Genomic DNA, 19,290 nt, shown 5'->3' on the forward strand with positions numbered 1-19,290 from the left:
CTGGGGATCGGGATGGGGACTGGGACACCAGGGTCTCACCTGCCCCACGCCGCCAGGTGAGGAGCTGCACTTTGCCAGCATCCAGCCCGCTGAGGCTGGTGTCTATGTCTGCTCCTGCCGCAACCTGCAGCACAGCAACGCCAGCCGGGCCGAGGTCATCGTCACCGGTAGGGATGCAGTGGTGGCGGTGGGGGGATGGCAGGGGATGGGGCAGGGGACAGGGCTCAGCCCTCTCATCTCGGTGCAGAGACACCCACCAAGCCCATCACCGTCACCGTGGAGGAGAAGAGGGTGCAGCGGGTGAAACCCGGGGCTGATGTCACCTTCATCTGCACGGCCAAGAGCAAGGTGAGCTGGGGGGGCATGCGGGCCCCCTTGGGTGCTCACTACATCATTTGGGCACCCGTGGGTGCTTTCTGGGTCATGCAGGGCACATGGGTACTCTTGTGTGCCGACATTATCACACAGTAACCCACATGGCACACACAGACACCCCTGGGTGCCTACCTGGTCCTGCAGGGTGCAGGGTCATCCCTGGGTGCCCACGCGGCCACAAAGGTCATGCAGAAGCCCCTGTGCACGCATGGAGCAGTGCGTGGCACCCAGACACATCTGGGTGCCCACCTGGGCATTGGGACACCTTTAGGTGCCCACCCATCTCCATGCAGGTGCCCACCCAGACCCACAGGACCCATGGACACCCCTGTGTGCCCATCAGGCCCTTCCTCACGCCCCTCTTCCCCCCTCACTCCCCAGTCACCTGCCTACACCCTAGTGTGGACGCGCCAGAACCACGGGACGCTGCCATCGCGCGCCATGGACTTCAACGGCATCCTGACCATCCGCAACGTGCAGCCCGAGGACGCCGGTGTCTACGTCTGCACCGGCTCCAACATGCTGGACATGGACGAGGGCACGGCCACACTCTACGTCCAGGGTGTGTTCCCAAGCCTGAGGGGCACCGGGTGCTCTGCACCCCCAAACTGGCAGGGGTTGAGCCGCGGGGACCCCGAGCGTTGTTTCTGTGTTGGCACGGGTGAAAGCTTCTTCTGGAAAACCTGGCTCCATTGAGGAGCCCAGACACCGGGGTGATGGGCTCACGTGCCCCAACTTTAAACTTGACCCCCCCCCCCCCCCTTTTGCAGCCCCTTCAAAGACTCAGATGTTTTATGGACCCGTTGAGTTCATGGAGGGGCACAGACCCGGTGAGTCACGAGGGGGACATCTTGTGGGGGGGCCACACACACCCCCTGCCCGCTGCATGTCAGGGCTCCACCATGCACCCCGCGCCACACCACCCCCCTGCTTCGTGCCACCCCTTGGGGACAGCACCAGGGGTGGCGCCGGCACACTCTGAACCCCCCACGTGTCACCGCAGCCGCCACCGCCACCGCTCCCACCGCCACCGTGGAGCCGGCACAGCTGAGCGTGGCACCAGGGCAGCCGGCCGAGTTCCGCTGCGTGGCCACTGGCAGCCCCACGCCCACCCTCGAGTGGCTCGGTAGGTGCTCGCCACATGCGGGGACCCAGGGACCAGGATGGGGGACATGGCAGGGGTGACGTGGCGTCCTGTCCCCGCAGGCGCGCTGCCACCACAGGCGGTCGCCCACGGCGGGACGCTGCGGTTCAGCGCCGTCGAGCCGTCTGACCAGGGGCACTACATGTGCCGCGCGCGCAGCAGCGCCGGCCAGCACACGGCGCAGGGTTACCTCCATGTGCAAGGTGAGTGTTGTCCCCCAGCGTCCCCGATTTCTGCATCCCAGTGCTGGCACTGACCCCGTGCCGCCTGCAGGCGCTGGTGAGCCCCAGGTGCAGGTGAGCCCGGAGCGGACAGAGGTGCAGGAGGGCTCCACGGTGCGGCTGTACTGCCGGGTGTCGGGGTCACCCACTGCCACCATCTCCTGGGAGAAGCAGGGGGGCTCCCTGCCACCACAGGTGAGCCGGGTGTGAGCACCCATGGGTGCTCCCCTGGGGTGGTTGCCACTCACCCCATCACCCCATGGGGTGATTGGGTGCCGCTCACCCCATCCCCATGCCACAGTCCCGCTCTGAGCGCACTGACATCGCCACGCTGCTCATCCCCTCCATCACGGTGGCTGATGGTGGCATCTACCTCTGCGTGGGCACCAGCGCCGCCGGCACAGCCCGCGCCAGCATCGAGGTGGTGGTGGTGCCAGGTGAGGGTTAGGGATGCCGCTCTGGGGACACCGCTGGGGTTTGGGGATGGTATTTGGGACACCCTGGATGCCTGCCAGAGCTGCAGCCTGCCCCACTCCCCGCAGGGGCCGCGCCACCTGTCCGCATCGAGTCCTCGTCCCCCTCTGTCACCGAGGGACAGACCCTGGACCTCGACTGCGTGGTGGCAGGATCTGGCCACGTCACCGTCACCTGGTACAAGCGTGGCGGCTCCCTGCCTGCTGGCCACCAGGTAGGGCACGGGCAGCGGGGATGTCACCCCAAATCTTGCCCTGTCCCCCTCTCTCTGACACTGATGTGTCCCCACCAGGTGTCGGGGTCCCGTCTTCGCGTCCCCCACATCACGGCGGCTGATTCGGGCGAGTACGTGTGCCGGGTGAACTCGGGAGCCACGGTCCGGGAGGCGTCTGTCATCGTCACCGTCGTGTCCAGCTCTGGGCTATCCTATGGTGAGGCTGGGCTCAGTGCTGTGGGTGGCCCTGGGTGGCATCCCATCTCCCTGCCATCACTCCGTCCTCCTTCCCAGGGCCACCAGGCTCGGGTGGCACAGCTCCCGTCAGGATTGAGGCGTCCTCCTCCACTGTGGCTGAGGGACAGACTCTGGACCTCAACTGTGTCATCGCCAGCCCTGTGCAGGCCACCGTCACCTGGTACAAGCGCGGCGGGTCCCTGCCGGCCAGGCATCAGGTAGGGGACACGGAGGGCTCTGTGCCCAGGGTGCAGATGGTTGGGGTTGACCCATGGCCCTGTGCAAGGCCACATGGCTACGTGCAAGCCCAGATGGCCGCATGCAAATCCAAACAGCCCTGTGCAAGCTTGAGTGGTCCTGGGAAAGCACAAATGGCATTTGGGCAAGACAAAATGGTCCCGTGCAAGCTCAAGTGTCCCTATGCAAGGCCAGGTGATGTCCAGGCAAGCTTGAGTGGCCACATGCAAATTCGAGTTGTGCTGGGCAAGCCCAAATGGTGCTTGTGCAAGCCCAGATGTCCCCATGCAAGCCAAGTGCCCCTGGGCAAGCCGGAGTGGCCCCATGCAAGCCCCATCAGCCCCTTGCAGGCTTTAACGTCCCCGTGTCCCCTCCCGCAGGTGTCCGGCTCCCGGCTGCGGCTGCTGCAGGTGACAGCGGCCGACTCGGGCGAGTACGTGTGCCGGGTGAGCAGCGGGGCCACCACCAAGGAAGCCAGCGTCATGGTGACAATCCAGCCCAGCGCGGCCGGCTCCTACCGTGAGTGGGGACTGGGGGGTGGCACTACCCATGGGCTGTCCCCATGTGCCGCGGCACCGAGATGGCTCTAACGTGCTCTTGCCAGCGGGACCCAGCTGTTGTCACAGTGTCACTCTCCTGTCTTGGTCCCCAGCCCCAGGTGGCACAGTGCCACTGCACATCGAGTCCTCATCCTCCACCGTGACTGAGGGACAGACCCTGGACCTCAACTGTGTCATCGCCAGCCCTGCGCAGGCCACTGTCACCTGGTACAAGCGCGGCGGGTCCCTGCCAGCCAGGCACCAGGTAGGGGACACGGAGGGCTCTGTGCCCAGGGTGCAGATGGTTGGGATTGATGCATGGCCCCGTGTGTGCCCCTGTGTCCCCATGCAAGCCCAGTCCCCCCGTGCAATGCCAAGCAGCCCTGTGCAAGCCCAGGTGTTCCCACACAACCTCTGATGGCCCCATGCAAGCTCTGGTGGCCCCATGCAATGCCACAGGGCCCCATGCAAACCTAAATAGCAACCAGGCAAGCTCAAATGGACACATGCAAGCTTGAGTGGTCCTGTGCAAGCCCATGCAAGCCAAAGCAGCACTGTGCAAGCCAGAGTGGTCCCATGCAACCCCATCAGCCCCATGCAGGCTTTAACGTCCCCGTGTCCCCTCCTGCAGGTGTCCGGCTCCCGGCTGCGGCTGCTGCAGGTGACAGCGGCCGACTCGGGCGAGTACGTGTGCCGGGTGAGCAGCGGGGCCACCACCAAGGAAGCCAGCGTCATGGTGACGATCCAGCCCAGTGCAGCCGGCTCCTACCGTGAGTGGGGACCGGGCAGGGACGGGGACATTCTCCACGGGCAGCTGATGCTCCCTGGAGCAGCCACCCATGGGTGTGCCCATCCCGGTCCCGCTGTCACCAGGGTCCGTGCCCAGGCTCAGCGCTGTGTTTGGGGACGGCCCTGTGTGCACATCTGCAGGGGTGTGGAGCTGCCATCCGGCAATGCAGCGGGTGCCTGGTGGGGAGGGAAGGGGCTGAACCCCCAAAGTGTCCCCAGCAGCTGGGAGCAAGGCACAGCCCAAGTCCTGCACCTGGTGGCTTCCCAAGCTCCTGGTGTCCCACGGTGGGACACGTGGTGGTGGCAGATCTGGTCTGACTGTGCCATCTCCATCCCCAGCCCTGGGTGGAACAATGCCCCTGCGCATCGAGTCCTCATCCTCCACCGTGGCTGAGGGACAGACCCTGGACCTCAACTGTGTCATTGCCAGCCCTGCGCAGGCCACTGTCACCTGGTACAAGCGCGGCGGGTCCCTGCCGGCCAGGCACCAGGTAGGGGACACGGAGGGCTCTGTGCCCAGGGTGCAGATGGTTGGGGTTGACCCATGGCCCTGTGCAAGGCCACATGGCTACGTGCAAGCTGATGTGGCTCCATGCAAGCCCAGATGTCCCCATGCAAGCCAAGTGCCCCTGGGCAAGCCGGAGTGGCCCCATGCAAGCCCCATCAGCCCCTCGCAGGCTTTAACATCCCTGTGTCCCCTCCCGCAGGTGTCCGGCTCCCGGCTGCGGCTGCTGCAGGTGACAGCGGCCGACTCGGGCGAGTACGTGTGCCGGGTGAGCAGCGGGGCCACCACCAAGGAAGCCAGCGTCATGGTGACGATCCAGCCCAGCGCGGCCGGCTCCTACCGTGAGTGGGGACCGGGCAGGGACAGGGCTCCACAGGACCATGTCACTCCACATCCCCATGGCGTGACCCTGCCATCCTGGTCCCCAGCCTCTGGTGTCACCCCCCCGGTGCGCATCGAGTCCTCCTCCTCCTCTGTGGCTGAGGGACAGACCCTGGACCTCGACTGCATTGTGGCCAGCCAGGGCCAGGCCACCATCACCTGGTACAAGCGCGAGGGGTCCCTGCCCACCAGGCACCAGGTAGGTGGGGACACGGAAGGAGCATTTTGGGACAGAAAGAAGGGTTTTTGGGGTGCTAAAGGGTGTGCATTCTCCATCCCACGTGTGTCCCCCACAGGTGTCGGGCACCCGCCTGCGCATCCCCCAGGTGTCTGCAGCTGACTCAGGCGAGTACGTGTGCCGGGTGACCACGGGAGGTGTCACTCACGAGACGTCCCTCATCGTCACCATCCAGACCGGCGCTGGCTCCTCTTACGGTACCGGGAATGGGTTCAGCGGGGGGACACCAGGACACGATGTGGGGCGGCTACACGCTGACCCTACAACCCCGCAGCTGTGGGTGTCACCCCACCCGTGAGGATTGAGACCTCGTCTGCTGCTGTGACCGAGGGACAGACCCTGGACCTCAACTGCATGGTGGCCGGGCAGGGTCACCCCCACGTCACCTGGTACCGGCGGGGGGGGGCTCTGCCCCCCAACAGCCAGGTAGGGCTCAAGGAGCTGGTGTCACTGTGCAGGGCTCAGCCCCGGACCCTGTCCAGTCCCCGCTCTCGGTGCTGATGTGTCCCCACGTGTCCCCTTGCAGGTGTCAGGCACCCGCCTGCGCCTCGTCCAGGTGTCAGTGGCTGATTCGGGTGAGTACGTGTGCCGGGTCACCCTTGGGAGCACCATGCAGGAGGCATCTGTCATCGTCACCATTCCCAGCAGCGCTGGCACCTACTACTGTGAGTAGTCTACTAGTCTACTACTGCGAGTGAGAGGGCAGTGCTTGGGGATGGGCACGTGCCACCGCGGTGACAAATGTCCCCGTTCCCTGTCCCCAGCCCCCGGTGCCTCCCAGCCTGTCCGCATCGAGTCCTCGTCCTCCGCCATCGCCGAGGGACAGACCCTGGACCTCAACTGCGTGGTGGCAGGGTCCGGCCCCACCACCGTCACCTGGTACAAGCGCGGCGGCTCCCTGCCCGCCAGCCACCAGGTAGAGTGCAGGCAGCAGGGGGGTCACCCCAAATCCTGCCCTGTCCCCCCAACCTCCGGTACCAACATGTGTCCCACCCATGACCCCCACAGGTGTCGGGCACCCGCCTGCGCATCCCCCAGGTGTCTGCAGCCGACTCGGGCGAGTACGTGTGCCGGGTGACCACGGGAGGCGTCACGCAGGAGACATCCCTCGTTGTCACCATCGATGACGGTGCCGACCCCTCCCACCGTGAGTGCCACGCCATGGCTGGGGACGCGGGGACCATGCTGGTGCTGGGGGTGCCTCACCCTTAACTCTGCCCGCACAGCCACCGGTGTCACACCACCCATCCGCATCGAGTCCTCGGCGTCCTCCGTCACTGAGGGACAGACCCTGGACCTCGACTGCATCGTGGCCGGCCAAGGCCAGGCCACCATCACCTGGTACAAGCGCGGGGGGTCCCTGCCCGCCAAGCACCAGGTAGGGGGGGACGTGGTGGGACAGGGGCTGGTGGCCCTGCGTGCCCAGCTGATGCCACCCCCTGCCACTCCCCCCAGATGTCGGGGTCCCGCCTGCGGCTGTCGCAGCTCTCCGTGGCCGATTCAGGCGAGTACGTGTGCCGGGCAGACGTGGGCAGCACCTCCCGCGAGGCCACCGTCACTGTCACCGTCACCTCCCATGACAGCTCCAGCTACCGTGAGTGTGGCCATGGGGCGAGGGAGGGCACCGGGGTGGGGAGGGACGTGGGTGACCTCAGTGGCTCCCTTGTCCCCACAGGCCTGCAGAGCCCCATCATCTCCATCGACCCACACAGCATGGCTGTGGCCCCGGGTGAGGATGCCACCTTCAAGTGCCGCATCCATGATGGTGCCCGGCCCATCAATGTCACCTGGCGGATGGGGCCCGGCCAACACCTCCAAGGTACAGTGGTCCCTGGGGTGGCCCCAGCGTGGTCTCCACGGTGGCTCCGGTGCTGACACCTCCTCCTTGCCCAGACAATGTGAAGATCAGCACCAACGGCTCCGTCATCTCCATCACCGGCGCCCATGCAGGCAACCAGGGCGCCTACCACTGCGTGGCCTCCAACCGCTTCGGCGTCGCCAGCAGTGTTGTCAACCTCCTGGTGCAAGGTGCGAGGTGGCCGGGGTGTCCCCATCCCTGTCCCTGTGTTCTCCCCATGCTCCAGGTGCTCCTAGGGTGCTGGTGGTGTCCGTATCCTTATCTCTATTCTGTTGTCCCCGGAGTGGTTGTGGTGTCCCCACCCCCATGCTGATGTCCTCTATTTGCTGTAGGTGCCCCTGGGGTGGTGGTGTCCCCATCCCTGTGTCCTCTCTGTGGGCCAGGTCCCGCAGGGTGGTGGTGACCCCATCCCTGTCCCCTTGCCGATGTTCTCCAGATGCGCCTGGGGTGGTGTTGTCCCTGATGTCCTCATCAAGCTTCAGGTGCTCCTGGGGTGGTGATGTCCATATCCCAGTGTAAATATCCTCTAGGTGCCTCTGGGGTGGCTGTATCCCGACCACCATCCCCATGCTGATGCCCTCTGTGTCCTCCAGGTGCCCCCAGAGTAGCAGTGTCCCTATGGCCATGCTGATGTCCTCCAGGTGCCCCCAGCATGGTGGTGTCCCCATGCCTATCCCTGCCCTGATGCTCTCCTTGTTCTCCAGGTGCCCCCACCGTGTCGGTGATGCCCCCAGGCCCCGTGACAGTGAAGGAGGGCAAATCCCTCAGCCTGGAGTGCCTGGGCCGGGGCGAGCCACGGCCACTGGTGCGCTGGAGCCGTCTGGGCTCACGGCAGAAGGTGGAGCACCAGACGCTGCTGCACATGGACAGCCAGGCTGTGCTGCAGGTGAATGGGGCACCCCAGGGTGCTGTGGGCACTGTGATGTGCCGGGTGCTCACCACCCATTGTGTCCCCTCACCAGCTCTCACCGGCCAAGCCGGAGCATGCTGGGACCTACATCTGCACGGCACAAAGCGCCCTGGGGTCGGCGCAAGCCCGTGTGGACGTCAGTGTGGAGACTGCACAGAGGCACCCCGGGGCCCCCGAGGTCACTGCGCCGCCCTCTGTCACCGTGGTGGCTGGGGACACCGCCACACTGCACTGCTCAGCCACAGGTACGGGGTGGGGACGGTGGCCTGGGGTAAGGGTGCACCTGCCTGAACCTCCCCTGCCTCGGGTGACACACGGTGACATGCCTGCAGGCGAGCCAGCGCCCCGGATCGAGTGGTCGAAGCTGCGGGCACCGCTGCCCTGGCAGCACCGGGTGGTGAACGGCAGCCTGGTCATCCCCCGCGCCGCACAGCAGGACTCAGGCCAGTACATCTGCAACGCCAGCAGCCCCGCTGGCTCCGCTGAGGTCTTCGTCACCCTCGATGTGGAGAGTAAGGGGGCTGCGGGTCTCCCTCTGCCTCTGCCTGCTCCCCTGTCCTCCATCCAGATGCCTCCTGCTCTTGCTGGTCCCCGTCTCCCCTTGCGGCCCTCTCTCCATCCATCTGTCCCTTCCTCTGGCTCTGCTCATCACTTGTGTTCCTCTGTCCCGCCTCTGCCCAAGTCCAGCTCCATCGCTGCTCATGCTCTCCCACCCATCCCTTCCTCGTGGATCTGTCCTCCTTCATCCATCCCAGCTCTCATCCTCCTCTCCATCTCCTCGCAGACTCCTTCATCCATCCCTTCCCAGATGTGCCCATCTCTGTGCACATCGACCTCTCCACCTCTGCTTGCTCCCCTCCCCATCCATCCCCTGTTTGTGGATCCATCTGTTGCACGCAGCCATCTCAGCTCACACTCCGTTCATCCCTTCCTGGTGTATCCATCCACCACTCATCCATCCTGGCTCACATCCCTCCCTCCATCTCCTCACAGACTTCACCTGTCCATCTATGGATCTGGTTCTTGCTCATCCATCCCAGCTCTCATCTCTGCGCACCTCTCTCTGTTGCTGCTCTCACTCCTCCATCCATCCCTTCTCCAGCTTTCTTCACCTGTCTGTCCTTGTGCACAACCCCAGCTCTCTATCTCAGCTCCCACTCCATCCATCCCTTCCCTGTGGGTGCATCCATCACGTGTCCATCCCAGCACTCATTCTTGTGCATGTCCATCTTCACCCACACCCCTCCTTCCATCCCTTCCTCGCCAATCCACCCATTCCTGTGCACGTCTGTTGCTATTTCTGCTCACGTTCCTGCATCCATCCCATCTCCTTGGTTATATCCCAGCACTCCTCCCTCTGCACGTCCATCTCTGCGCACACGCCTCCATCCAGCCCTTCCTTGCGGTCTGGTCCACCTCTCACCCACCCCAGCACACCTCCAGCCAAGCCCTCCCATTGCCCCCCTCCTTGCCCCATCGTCGCCCTCCTTGCCCCATCACTACCTCACCGCGTGCTGCCGGGTGCTGACCTCTCCATCCATCCCCGCAGCGCCGCCGTACGCCACGAGCCTGCCGGAGGAGAGCACGGTGCACGCGGGCGATGCAGTGCAGCTGCAGTGCCTGGCCCACGGCACCCCGCCGCTGCTCTACACCTGGGACAAGCTCAACGGCAGCCTGTCACCCCGTGCCATGCCCCGCGCCGGCCTCCTGCGCATCATCCCCGTGCTGCCCGCTGATGCCGGCACCTACCGCTGCCTCGTCACCAACCGCGTGGGCACCGCCGAGACCTTCGCCCGCGTTGTTGTCCACGGTGAGCACCCCGGGGTGCCCTGTGCCATGCCAGAGATGCCCGCGCCACATGGTGACACTTCTATGTCCCACACAGGTGACGGTGGCGCTGGTGGTGGCGGTCCCCTGGCCGTGCGGGTGACGCCGGCGAGCCTGGTGAAGGGGGTGGGCGGCATGGCCGAGTTCGCCTGCACCGTCTCAGGGGACCCGCGGGCGCGCCTGGAGTGGCTGAAGGATGGCGGGGAGCTGCCCCCCAGCCACAGCGTGCGGGACGGGGTGCTGCGGTAAGAGGGGCACGGGGCGGCACCAGCCGCTTGCCTGCGCCCCACGGGTCCCACACCTGTGCCCCCCGGTGTCCCTGCAGGATCCCAGAGCTGGCGCGGGGGGCGCAGGGGGTGTACGTGTGCCGGGCCAGCGCGCCGGGCGGGCAGGCAGAGGACAGGGCCACCCTCACCGTCCAGGGTAAGAGTGGCACCCGCGCGCCGGGGCTGTCAGCACAGGCACCCACCGACCAGTCCCCGTGAGCACCGGCACCCTACTACCCCCAAGCCCTCTGCCTGCAGGCATCTGCTGACCCCACCCTCAAGTACCCCAGTGCCCCTCATCTCCCCAAACCCACAGGCACCTGCTGACCCCGTTCCCCCATGCTCACAGGCTCCCTGTATCCCCCACTCTCTCCCCATGCCCCTTGGTACCCCCTTGATTTCTCCCCACAGGCACCCCCCTACCCCAATCACCCCCATACACCTGGCCTCCCTGGCACCCTCCAATCTCTCCCTGTGCACCTCAGCACCTGGCTCCCCCATCCCTGCATGCCCACAGGCACCCCAGTACCCCCTATTTCTTCCCACACCCACGGTCACCCTGATGCCCACATACTTCTTCCCATTCCCCTTAGCACCCCCAGTGCCTCCAATCTCTCCCCGTGCCCTCATGCACCCCAGAGTCCCCCACATCCCCCCCACATCCATGGGCACCTTGGGACCTCTCCTTGTTCCCCATATCCATGGGCACCCCAATGCCCCCTATTTCTCCCCGTGCTCACAGGCACACTGCTACCTCCCCATCTCCCCATATCCATGGGCACCCCAAAACCCCCCATCTCCCCAGTCCACGGGCTCCCCACTTCACCCCATCTCTCTCTCCACCCGTGGTACCTCCCTGTGCCCAGGGGCACCCCAAAACTCCACTTCCCCTCCCCTAGCTCTGCCCAGGGCCCTGATCAACATCCGGACAGCAGTGCAGACAGTGCTGGCGGGCACGGCAGTGGAGCTGGAGTGCCTGGGGCTGGGTGACCCCCAGCCCCACGTCACCTGGAGCAAAGTGGGGGGCCGCATCCGGCCGGGGGTGCTGGTTCGTGCCGGCACCCTGACCATCGAGCGGGTGGAGAGGGCGGACGCGGGGCAGTACCGCTGCACCGCCACCAACGCCGTGGGCACCGTCCAGTCCCATGTTATCCTCCACGTGCAGGGTGAGGGCAGACGGGGATGCGGAGCGGGGAGGGTGTCCCCCACCCTGGTTCAGGGGGGTGACAACTTCGTCTGTCTCCAGCTGCCCCCCACATCGCCGGGCAGCCAGAGGTGAAGGAGGTCTCAGCGGGCTCGGTGGCCGTTCTGCCCTGCTTGGCATCCGGCTTCCCCGTGCCAGAGATCAGCTGGAGCAAGGTGAGCGGGGACGTGAGGACAGGGCGGTGACCTCTGTCGGTGCTGACCCCCATGGGTGCTGACCCCCCCCCGGTGTCCCCGCAGCTGGAGGGGGAGCTGCCGGCAGGCGCGCGGGTGGAGGGCACGGCGCTCACACTGCCGGCCGTGCGCCCCGAGGACGCCGGCGTCTACGCCTGTGCCGCCACCAACCGCCGCGGCCAGGAGAAGGCTTTCTACGTGCTGAAAGTCCGAGGTGAGCACAGACGGATGGAAAGACAGGCTGGTGGGGAGGGTAGGGGGGTGGCCGTGTCCCCAGCCCGGCTGACCCCTGGTGTCCCCGCAGAGCACCTGGTGCCCTACTTCACACAGACACCCCGCTCCTTCCTGCCGCTGCCCACCATCAAGGACGCCTACAAGATGTTCGAGATCCAGATCACCTTCCGGCCCGACGCCGCCGATGGTGAGCGCTGCGGGGGCCCCCCGGCCCTCCCAGCCCCTCCGCGCCACACCGGCCTTCTCTCACCCCTTCTCTCTCCTCCTCCGTCTGTCCGTCCGCCTTTCCATCTCTCTCCTTCCTTTAGCTCTCATTCTGTACTCAGGTGAGCACCCACCCCGGGGACCTCTGCGTTCCCCCCTCCCCGGGGTGTTTTGGGGTCCCCGTGCCCTGCGGCCGGGCTGACCCGCTGCCTCCCTGCAGGGATGCTCCTCTACAACGGGCAGCGCAGGAGCAGCGGCGCCGACTTCATCTCCTTCGGGCTGGTGGGCGGGCGCCCTGAGTTCCGGTGAGTGCACGGGGGGGGGCACCCACAGGTGGAGGGGGGCAGCACCCCCATCCTCACCCCATGCATCCCCACCTCATCCCACAAACGCAGGTTTGACGCCGGCTCGGGCATGGCCACCATCCGGCACCCGACGCCGCTGCGCCTGGGCGAGTACCACACCGTGCGCCTCTTCCGCAACCTCACCCGGGGCTCGCTGGTGGTGGACGGGCTCTCCCCGGTCAACGGGACCTCGCAGGTAAGGGGGGGACAGGGGGACCGGGGGGGGGTGGCCTGGGGGCAGCCATGCCCACCCACCTGTGCCCGCAGGGCAAGTTCCAGGGGCTGGACCTGAATGAGGAGCTGTACCTCGGCGGGTACCCCGATTATGCTGCTGTGGCCAAGACGGGGCTCAGCCAAGGCTTCGTGGGTGAGCGGCGGGCTGGGGGGCATGGGGTTGGGGGGCCTGAGCAGTGGGTTGGGGGGGCTGAGCGTGTTTCCCACCCCCCCAACACCGCCATGTCCCACAGGCTGCGTGCGGCAGCTCCGCATCCAGAACGAGGAGGTGGCATTCGGGGAGCTGGACCTGCAGGCGCACGGCGTCGGCAACTGCCCCACGTGCCAGGACCAGCCCTGCCAGGTGAGGCTGGGGGGGACACACGTGCACCGTCCCCCCCCTCCCATCCCATCCCCGCTGCTCATCCGTGTCCCCCCTCCCCAGAACGGCGGCATCTGCGAGGACGCCGAGAGCAGCACCTACGTCTGCCGCTGTCCCCACGGCTTCACCGGCAGCAACTGCGAGTACTCGCAGGCACTGCACTGCCACCCAGGTGGGTGCCCGCCCTGCGGGGACATCACCCGCTGCCCTCCCTGCCTGGATGCTGCCCCCCCCCCGGCGCTCACCGCCCATCTCTGTCCCCTCCCTGGGCAGAGGCGTGCGGACCTGATGCCACCTGCGTCAACCGGCCGGACGGGCAGGGCTACAGCTGCCGCTGCCACCTGGGCAAGTCTGGGGAGAGGTGCACCGAAGGTGAGCACGGCTGGGGACAGGGCACGGGGCTGGGAGCCCTCTGGGGACAGGGGCACGGGGGTGGGGACAACGCTGGAGATGTGGGTATGGGGATGGGACCACTCTGGGGACAGAGGCACGGGGGTGGGGACAACCCCAGGGACATGGACATGGGGGACACGAGTGTAGGGATGGGATGACAGTGGGGACATGGGCATGGGGACGTGGGTGTCGGGGTGGGGATCACCGTAGGGACACAAGTATGGGGATGGGGATCACCCTGGGGATATGGGCACAGGGCTGGGTACCACAGTGGGGAGATGGGCACAAGGGGACACAGGCAGTGTGGGGACAGGGGACTAGGAACCACCTGGTGAGGTGGGCATCGTGGATGCGATGGGGATGGAGCAGTGGGGACCACCCCAGGGACGCAGGCTTGGGGCTGGGGACTGCCCTGAGGAGATGGGAATGACGGGGATGGGGCATTGGGGACCACCACGGGGAGATGGGGACAATGGGGACGATGGGGCCGGGGTCTCGGGCCCCACTGGCTGGGTGCTGAGGCGCGGTGCCGCAGGCGAGGCGGTGAGCGTGCCGTCCTTCGGCGGGGCGGGTGCCTTCGTGTCGTACCCGCCCCTCACCAACGTGCACCACGAGCTGCGGGTGGAGGCCGAGTTCCTGCCGCGGGCGCCCGACGGGCTGCTGCTCTTCAGCGCTGGCAAAGCCGCCCCTGTCGAGGACTTCGTCGCCCTCGCCATGGTCGGCGGCCACCTCGAGTTCCGCTACGAGCTGGGCTCAGGTAGGCTGGCACGGCCCGACTGGGTGTCACCAGGGGGGTCCTGGGCATTACTGGGGTGGCCAGGCATCACTTTGGTCCCCAGGTGCTGCCACGGTCTCCTGGGCATCGCTGGGGTTCCCCTGGTGTAACTGGGGTCCCTAGGTGCTGCCAGGGTTCCTGGGGCATCACCAAGATCCCCAAATGTCACCAGGGAGCCCTAGCATCACGGGGGTTCCTTGGTGTCATCTGGTGTCCCCTAGCATCATATCACCGGGGTTCCCTGCCATCTCCTGGGTCCCCTGGCACTGCCAGTGTCCCCAAACAAGCCCCTGGCACTGCTGGGGTCCCCTGGCATCACTTTGGTCTTCAGGTGCTGCCAACATCCCTGGGAATCAGTGGGGTTCTCTGGTGTCACCGGGGTGTCCTGGCACCACTGGGGTCCCCAAGCATCACCAGGGTCCCTTGGCATCACCCAGCATATCCATTGGGTCCCCAAGCATCCCTGGGGTGCCCAAACATCCCTGCAGTCCCCTGGCATCACCCAGGACATCGCTCTGGGTCTCCAAGCACTGCCAGGGTCCCCAAGCACCCCCAGATCCCCCTGCCATCCCCATCCCCCCTACCCCGAGCGGGTGGCAGCAGGGCCGAGCCACGGTGCCAGCGTGTGGTGTCACAGGCCCGGCGGTGCTGCGGAGCACTGAGCCGGTGGCGTTGGGACGCTGGCACCGGGTGATGGCTGAGCGGGTGCACAAGGACGGGACGCTGGTGGTGAACGGCGGCGCCCCAGTGCAGCGCTCCTCACCCGGCAAGAGCCAGGGGCTCAACCTGCGCTCCCCGCTCTACCTGGGGGGCGTGGAGCCCCCCCTGCAGCCCCCCACCAACGCCTCCTTCCAGGGCTGCATTGGCGAGGTGAGTCCTGGCCCCCCTCCACACACCCTGTACATGGAGGGGGGGAGACACAGGTTAACCCCCTCTTCTCCTGTCCTGTGCAGGTCTCCATCAATGGGAAGAAGGTGGATTTGTCCTACAGCTTCCTGCGGAGCCGGGGCGTGGGGCAGTGCGGGCAGAGCTCGCCCTGCCTGCATGCACCTTGCCTGCACGGGGGCCGCTGCCTGCCCCTGCCCGATGGCAGCCCCCCCTTCCGCTGCCTCTGCCCCCCCGGCTTCAGCGGTGAGCGTGGGGAGGAGTTTGGGCGGTTTCGGGGTGCTCAAGGGGTGCGTGGTAGGGGCAACGTGTGTGTGTGCACCTGCTGGTTGCAGGCATGTGCTCTGTGCATCTGGGTGTGCACAGCACGTGCGTGTGTGTGCCATGCTGTGCTGCACGCATCTGCTGTGTTTGTGTGTGTGGAGTTTGCATGCGTGTGCTGTGTGCATCTGGAGTGTGTGCATGTAAGCTGTGTGTGCTGCACTTGTGCACTGTGCATGTTTGTGTGCTGTGTAGGCATGTGCCGTGCCTGCATATACACTGTGTGCATGTGTGCACTGTGTTTGAGTGCACTGTGTTATGCACGTGTACACTGCATATGTGTGCTGGGAGTGTGCTTTGCAAGCGTGTGCACTGTGCATCTGCTCTGCATGTAATGTGCATGTATGCACTGTGTGCATGTGCGTGCAGTTTGCAAGTGTGTGCATCTTTACGCATGTTTGTGCAGTGCGTGCTGTGAGCATCTGCATGTGCTGAGTGTGTGTGCTCTTTGCATGCATGATGTGATGTGTGGATGTGCATTTGATCTGCATGGATGTGTGCTGTGCATGTGTTTGCATGAGGGTGCACTGCATGTGTGTGCATCTGCTGTGCACGCATGCATTACACTGAGTGTGTGTGTGCAGTTACGTGCGTTGTGTGCATGAGTGTGTGCTGTGTGTATGCATGCACACGTGCACTCTGCATGTGCTTGTTTGCTACATGTGTGCATGAGCACTGTGTGTGCAAGGGATCACCCTGGGGTATTGACCAGAGGAGGGCAAGCGAGTGCAGGAGGTGCTCAGCCACCCCCGTGTGCCTGTGTCACCCCGTGCCACCCACTGTGTCCCCAGGGCAGCTCTGCGAGCGGGCGGAGGACCGGTGCCTGCAGCACAACCCCTGCCTGCATGGAGGCACCTGCAAAGGCAATGCCTGCATCTGCCCTGAGGGCTACACCGGCCCCTACTGCCAGCACAGTGAGTGTGGGGACATGGGGAGGTACGGGGGACATGTGGGGACACGGGGAGGTACGGGGGACACGTGGGGACACGTGGGAACATGCCACCCATCCCCATCACCCTCTCGCCTGCAGGCACGGCGCTGTCAGAGCTGGACCGGGACTGGCAGGAAGGCAGCGGGGGCGGTGGTATGGTCCCCAGGGGTGCCGTGCACCCATTTTCCCTCTTTCTGAACCCAAAACCGATGCTGGTGCGGGGGTGCTCAGTGGTGCCCTCTCACCCCATCTCCCTGCAGATGCCCCTGGGCAGTTCAGTGCCGCTTTCCGTGACGGCTCCTACCTGGCCCTGCCCGGCCACCTCTTCCCCCGCGGGTGAGTGGTGTTGGGGACAAGGTCTGGGGTGCTGCACCCTGCCCGTGGCATTGCACCTGCTGAAGCATTGCACCCATGCAACGTTGTGCCCACCACAATTTTGCACCTGCTGCAGCATTGCACACCTTCCTGCAGCACTGCACCCAGCAGGACTTGGCACTCTTCCTGCTGTGTTGTATCCATTGAATTGTTGCAGCTATTGCATCATTGCACCCATCGCATCATCTCACCCATTGCACTCTTTTGCAATCGTTGCATGCTTGCAGCCATTGCATTGTTGCACCCATCACACCATTTTTCCCATTGCATTGTTGCACCCATTGCACTCTTAAATCCATTGCAGCATTGCACCCATTGCGTTGTTGCACCCACTGCATTGTTGCACCCATTGCACTCTTGAACTCATTGCATCATTGCACCCACTGCAGTCCTGTACCCCCTGCGTTGTTGCATCCTCGCACCCGTTGCATCGTGGCACCCGTTGCACTCTTGCACCCGTGGCATTGTGCCCTCCCCGGGCACTGCACCCACGGCCGGCCCCGTCTCGTTACAGCCTGCCTGACGCGCAGGAGGCGATCGAGCTGGAGCTGCGGACGGACAGCGCCGACGGGCTGCTGCTGTGGCACGGGGCGGTGAGCAGGGGGACACGGCTGGGACGCCCCCCCGGGGAGGAGATGGGGACATCCCCACCGCGCTCACCGCCCCCTCGTACCCGCAGGAGAACGGCAAAGCCAAAGACTTCGTGGGGCTCGGCTTGAAGGACGGGCACCTGGTGTTCAGGTGAGCGGGGACCCGCGTGTCCCCAGGGACCCTGTGCCACCGTGCGTCCCCCTGCTCAGCCCCTGTCCCCTGCAGCTACCAACTGGGCAGCGGCGAGGCCGTCATCGTCTCCGAGGACCCCGTCAATGACGGCGAGTGGCACCGGGTGACAGCGGCGAGGTGGGGGCCGGGGACTTGGGGGGGTGGGGAGGGCTGGGGGGGGCGGGTGCTGATGGCTCCCCACAGGCAGGGCCAGCGCGGGTGGCTGCAGGTGGACGGTGAGGAGCCGGTGCACGGGAAGTCACCAGGAGCCAATGTCATGGCCAACACCCAGGGCAGCATCTACATCGGTATGGGGACACAGGATGAGGGGACACGGGGATGGGGCATGGCGGGTCAGAGGACAGGAGGACACAGGGACAGGGAATGGGACATAGGATGGGGCGTGGGGTGGGAGATGGAGCAGGACACGGGGCTGGATGTGGAACAGGGCACAGGATGGGACATGGGATGGGACACGGGGTGGCATGTGGGATGGGAGATGGGTCAGGACACGGGGTGGGATGTGGGGTGGGGCATGGGATGGGAGATGGGGTGGAACACAGGGTGGGACAGGACATGGGACAGCAGAGGATGGGAGATGGTAGGACATGGGAAAGGGCACAAGATGGAACACAGATTGGATGCAGGATGGGACAGGTGATGTGGCACAGGATGGGGCATGGGGTGGGACACGGGATGGGACAGGGCCTGGAGTGGGACACGGGACATGGGACAGGGCACGGGCAGACATAGGATGGGACATTGGATGGGAGGGAGCACAGGACACAGGACAGGATTTGGGATGGGACATAATGGGACATGGGGTGGGTACAGAATGGGGTGTGTGGCAGACACAGGGTGGGACACGGAATGGGACACACGGTGGGACTTGGGACATGGCACTGGGACCCAGGACGGGATGGGACACCTTGTGGGAAAACGGGGGCATGGGATGGGACACGGGACGGGACGTGGACTGGATACAAGACAGGACACATGGTGTGGCACGAGATGAGGCACGGGGCAGGAAGGGGACATGGCGTGGGGCACGGGATGGGGACCCGTGATGTGACACCGTGCGAGCGCAGCGGTGCGCCCCACATCCCCCCACCCACATGTGCCCCCGCGGCCCCATCCCGCAGGCGGCGCCCCGGACCCCCGCAGCCTCACGGCCGGCAAGTTCCTCACCGGAGTGACGGGCTGCGTGCGGGGGCTGCTGCTGGCGTCTGCAGGGATCCCCCCGCACCCCATCGACCTGCGGCACGGCGCGGTGGGGGGCTCTGCCGCCCCCTGCCCCTCATAGCCCCCCCGCCCCCCAGAGGCTCGGGGAGAGCGAGTTTTGTCGGATTTATTATTATTATTATTATTATTTTCCAAAAAGCCACGAGGAAACGGTGCTTCGCTGCCCCGGGATGGCTCTGGGGGGGGCCGGGACCCCACAAAAATGTTTACACCCCCCCCTCGCCCCAAGCCGTGCTGGGGCGGCCGGGCCGCCCGGGTGCCTCCTGGGGTGGCACCGGGGTGGGGGGCGCAAGGGACAATCCTGGGCGCTGGAGGGGGCACCGGGCCCCCCCCGGCCCCCCGCGCTGGGACACCCATTAAAGGAGAGAGAACGAGTGCCCGAGTGTGTCTGGGGGGGCTGCGCCTGGGGACGGGGGGCACGGAGGGGTGGGCACGGGGTTTTTTTGGGGGGGGGGTTGGTGCTTTAGGGGTGGTGTGGAGATATTTGGGGTCTGGGGGGGGGAGGTGCTTTGGGGTGGTGCGGGGGGGGACACACAGGTGCTTTGGGGGGGGTAGGGGTCTGGGAAGGTCTGGGAGGCAGGTTCCTTGGGGTGGATGTGGTGGGGGACATGTGCTTCGGTGTGGTGTGGGGGGACAC

At 65.7% G+C, this 19,290-nt stretch overlaps 1 protein-coding gene across 6 annotated transcripts in view; it reads left to right on the forward strand.

The window, feature by feature from the left end:
• HSPG2 (heparan sulfate proteoglycan 2) overlaps positions 1–18,791 on the forward strand; it is a 34,952-nt gene extending 16,161 nt beyond the window's left edge. For 2 of the 6 annotated variants that reach the window (XM_084495351.1, XM_084495353.1), the window contains 53 exons: positions 57–167; positions 248–348; positions 757–937; positions 1,146–1,205; positions 1,379–1,501; positions 1,582–1,722; positions 1,793–1,935; positions 2,042–2,177; positions 2,283–2,428; positions 2,507–2,645; positions 2,723–2,883; positions 3,283–3,421; positions 3,555–3,706; positions 4,073–4,211; positions 4,570–4,721; positions 4,938–5,076; positions 5,164–5,315; positions 5,413–5,551; positions 5,629–5,780; positions 5,881–6,019; positions 6,119–6,270; positions 6,363–6,501; positions 6,581–6,732; positions 6,810–6,948; positions 7,030–7,173; positions 7,248–7,382; positions 7,917–8,098; positions 8,175–8,367; positions 8,455–8,634; positions 9,672–9,932; positions 10,008–10,194; positions 10,275–10,372; positions 11,115–11,381; positions 11,462–11,574; positions 11,659–11,806; positions 11,897–12,013; positions 12,251–12,335; positions 12,426–12,570; positions 12,642–12,741; positions 12,842–12,951; positions 13,033–13,141; positions 13,243–13,341; positions 13,898–14,119; positions 14,775–15,007; positions 15,091–15,268; positions 16,135–16,257; positions 16,374–16,427; positions 16,535–16,610; positions 17,164–17,242; positions 17,329–17,390; positions 17,466–17,549; positions 17,616–17,719; positions 18,554–18,791. In XM_084495351.1, coding sequence (XP_084351477.1) covers positions 57–167; positions 248–348; positions 757–937; positions 1,146–1,205; positions 1,379–1,501; positions 1,582–1,722; positions 1,793–1,935; positions 2,042–2,177; positions 2,283–2,428; positions 2,507–2,645; positions 2,723–2,883; positions 3,283–3,421; positions 3,555–3,706; positions 4,073–4,211; positions 4,570–4,721; positions 4,938–5,076; positions 5,164–5,315; positions 5,413–5,551; positions 5,629–5,780; positions 5,881–6,019; positions 6,119–6,270; positions 6,363–6,501; positions 6,581–6,732; positions 6,810–6,948; positions 7,030–7,173; positions 7,248–7,382; positions 7,917–8,098; positions 8,175–8,367; positions 8,455–8,634; positions 9,672–9,932; positions 10,008–10,194; positions 10,275–10,372; positions 11,115–11,381; positions 11,462–11,574; positions 11,659–11,806; positions 11,897–12,013; positions 12,251–12,335; positions 12,426–12,570; positions 12,642–12,741; positions 12,842–12,951; positions 13,033–13,141; positions 13,243–13,341; positions 13,898–14,119; positions 14,775–15,007; positions 15,091–15,268; positions 16,135–16,257; positions 16,374–16,427; positions 16,535–16,610; positions 17,164–17,242; positions 17,329–17,390; positions 17,466–17,549; positions 17,616–17,719; positions 18,554–18,714 — 7,376 coding nt within the window. In that variant the 3' untranslated portion in view covers positions 18,715–18,791. The remainder of the gene's footprint in view (positions 1–56; positions 168–247; positions 349–756; positions 938–1,145; positions 1,206–1,378; positions 1,502–1,581; positions 1,723–1,792; positions 1,936–2,041; positions 2,178–2,282; positions 2,429–2,506; positions 2,646–2,722; positions 2,884–3,282; positions 3,422–3,554; positions 3,707–4,072; positions 4,212–4,569; positions 4,722–4,937; positions 5,077–5,163; positions 5,316–5,412; positions 5,552–5,628; positions 5,781–5,880; positions 6,020–6,118; positions 6,271–6,362; positions 6,502–6,580; positions 6,733–6,809; positions 6,949–7,029; positions 7,174–7,247; positions 7,383–7,916; positions 8,099–8,174; positions 8,368–8,454; positions 8,635–9,671; positions 9,933–10,007; positions 10,195–10,274; positions 10,373–11,114; positions 11,382–11,461; positions 11,575–11,658; positions 11,807–11,896; positions 12,014–12,250; positions 12,336–12,425; positions 12,571–12,641; positions 12,742–12,841; positions 12,952–13,032; positions 13,142–13,242; positions 13,342–13,897; positions 14,120–14,774; positions 15,008–15,090; positions 15,269–16,134; positions 16,258–16,373; positions 16,428–16,534; positions 16,611–17,163; positions 17,243–17,328; positions 17,391–17,465; positions 17,550–17,615; positions 17,720–18,553) is intronic. The other 4 variants (XM_084495352.1, XM_084495354.1, XM_084495355.1 and 1 more) reach the window with 4 other exon arrangements.
• Positions 18,792–19,290: the final 499 nt, after the last annotated feature.

Source organism: Aythya ferina (assembly GCF_964211825.1).
Source record: "Aythya ferina genome assembly, chromosome: 21".
Taxonomy (NCBI): Eukaryota; Metazoa; Chordata; class Aves; order Anseriformes; family Anatidae; genus Aythya; species Aythya ferina.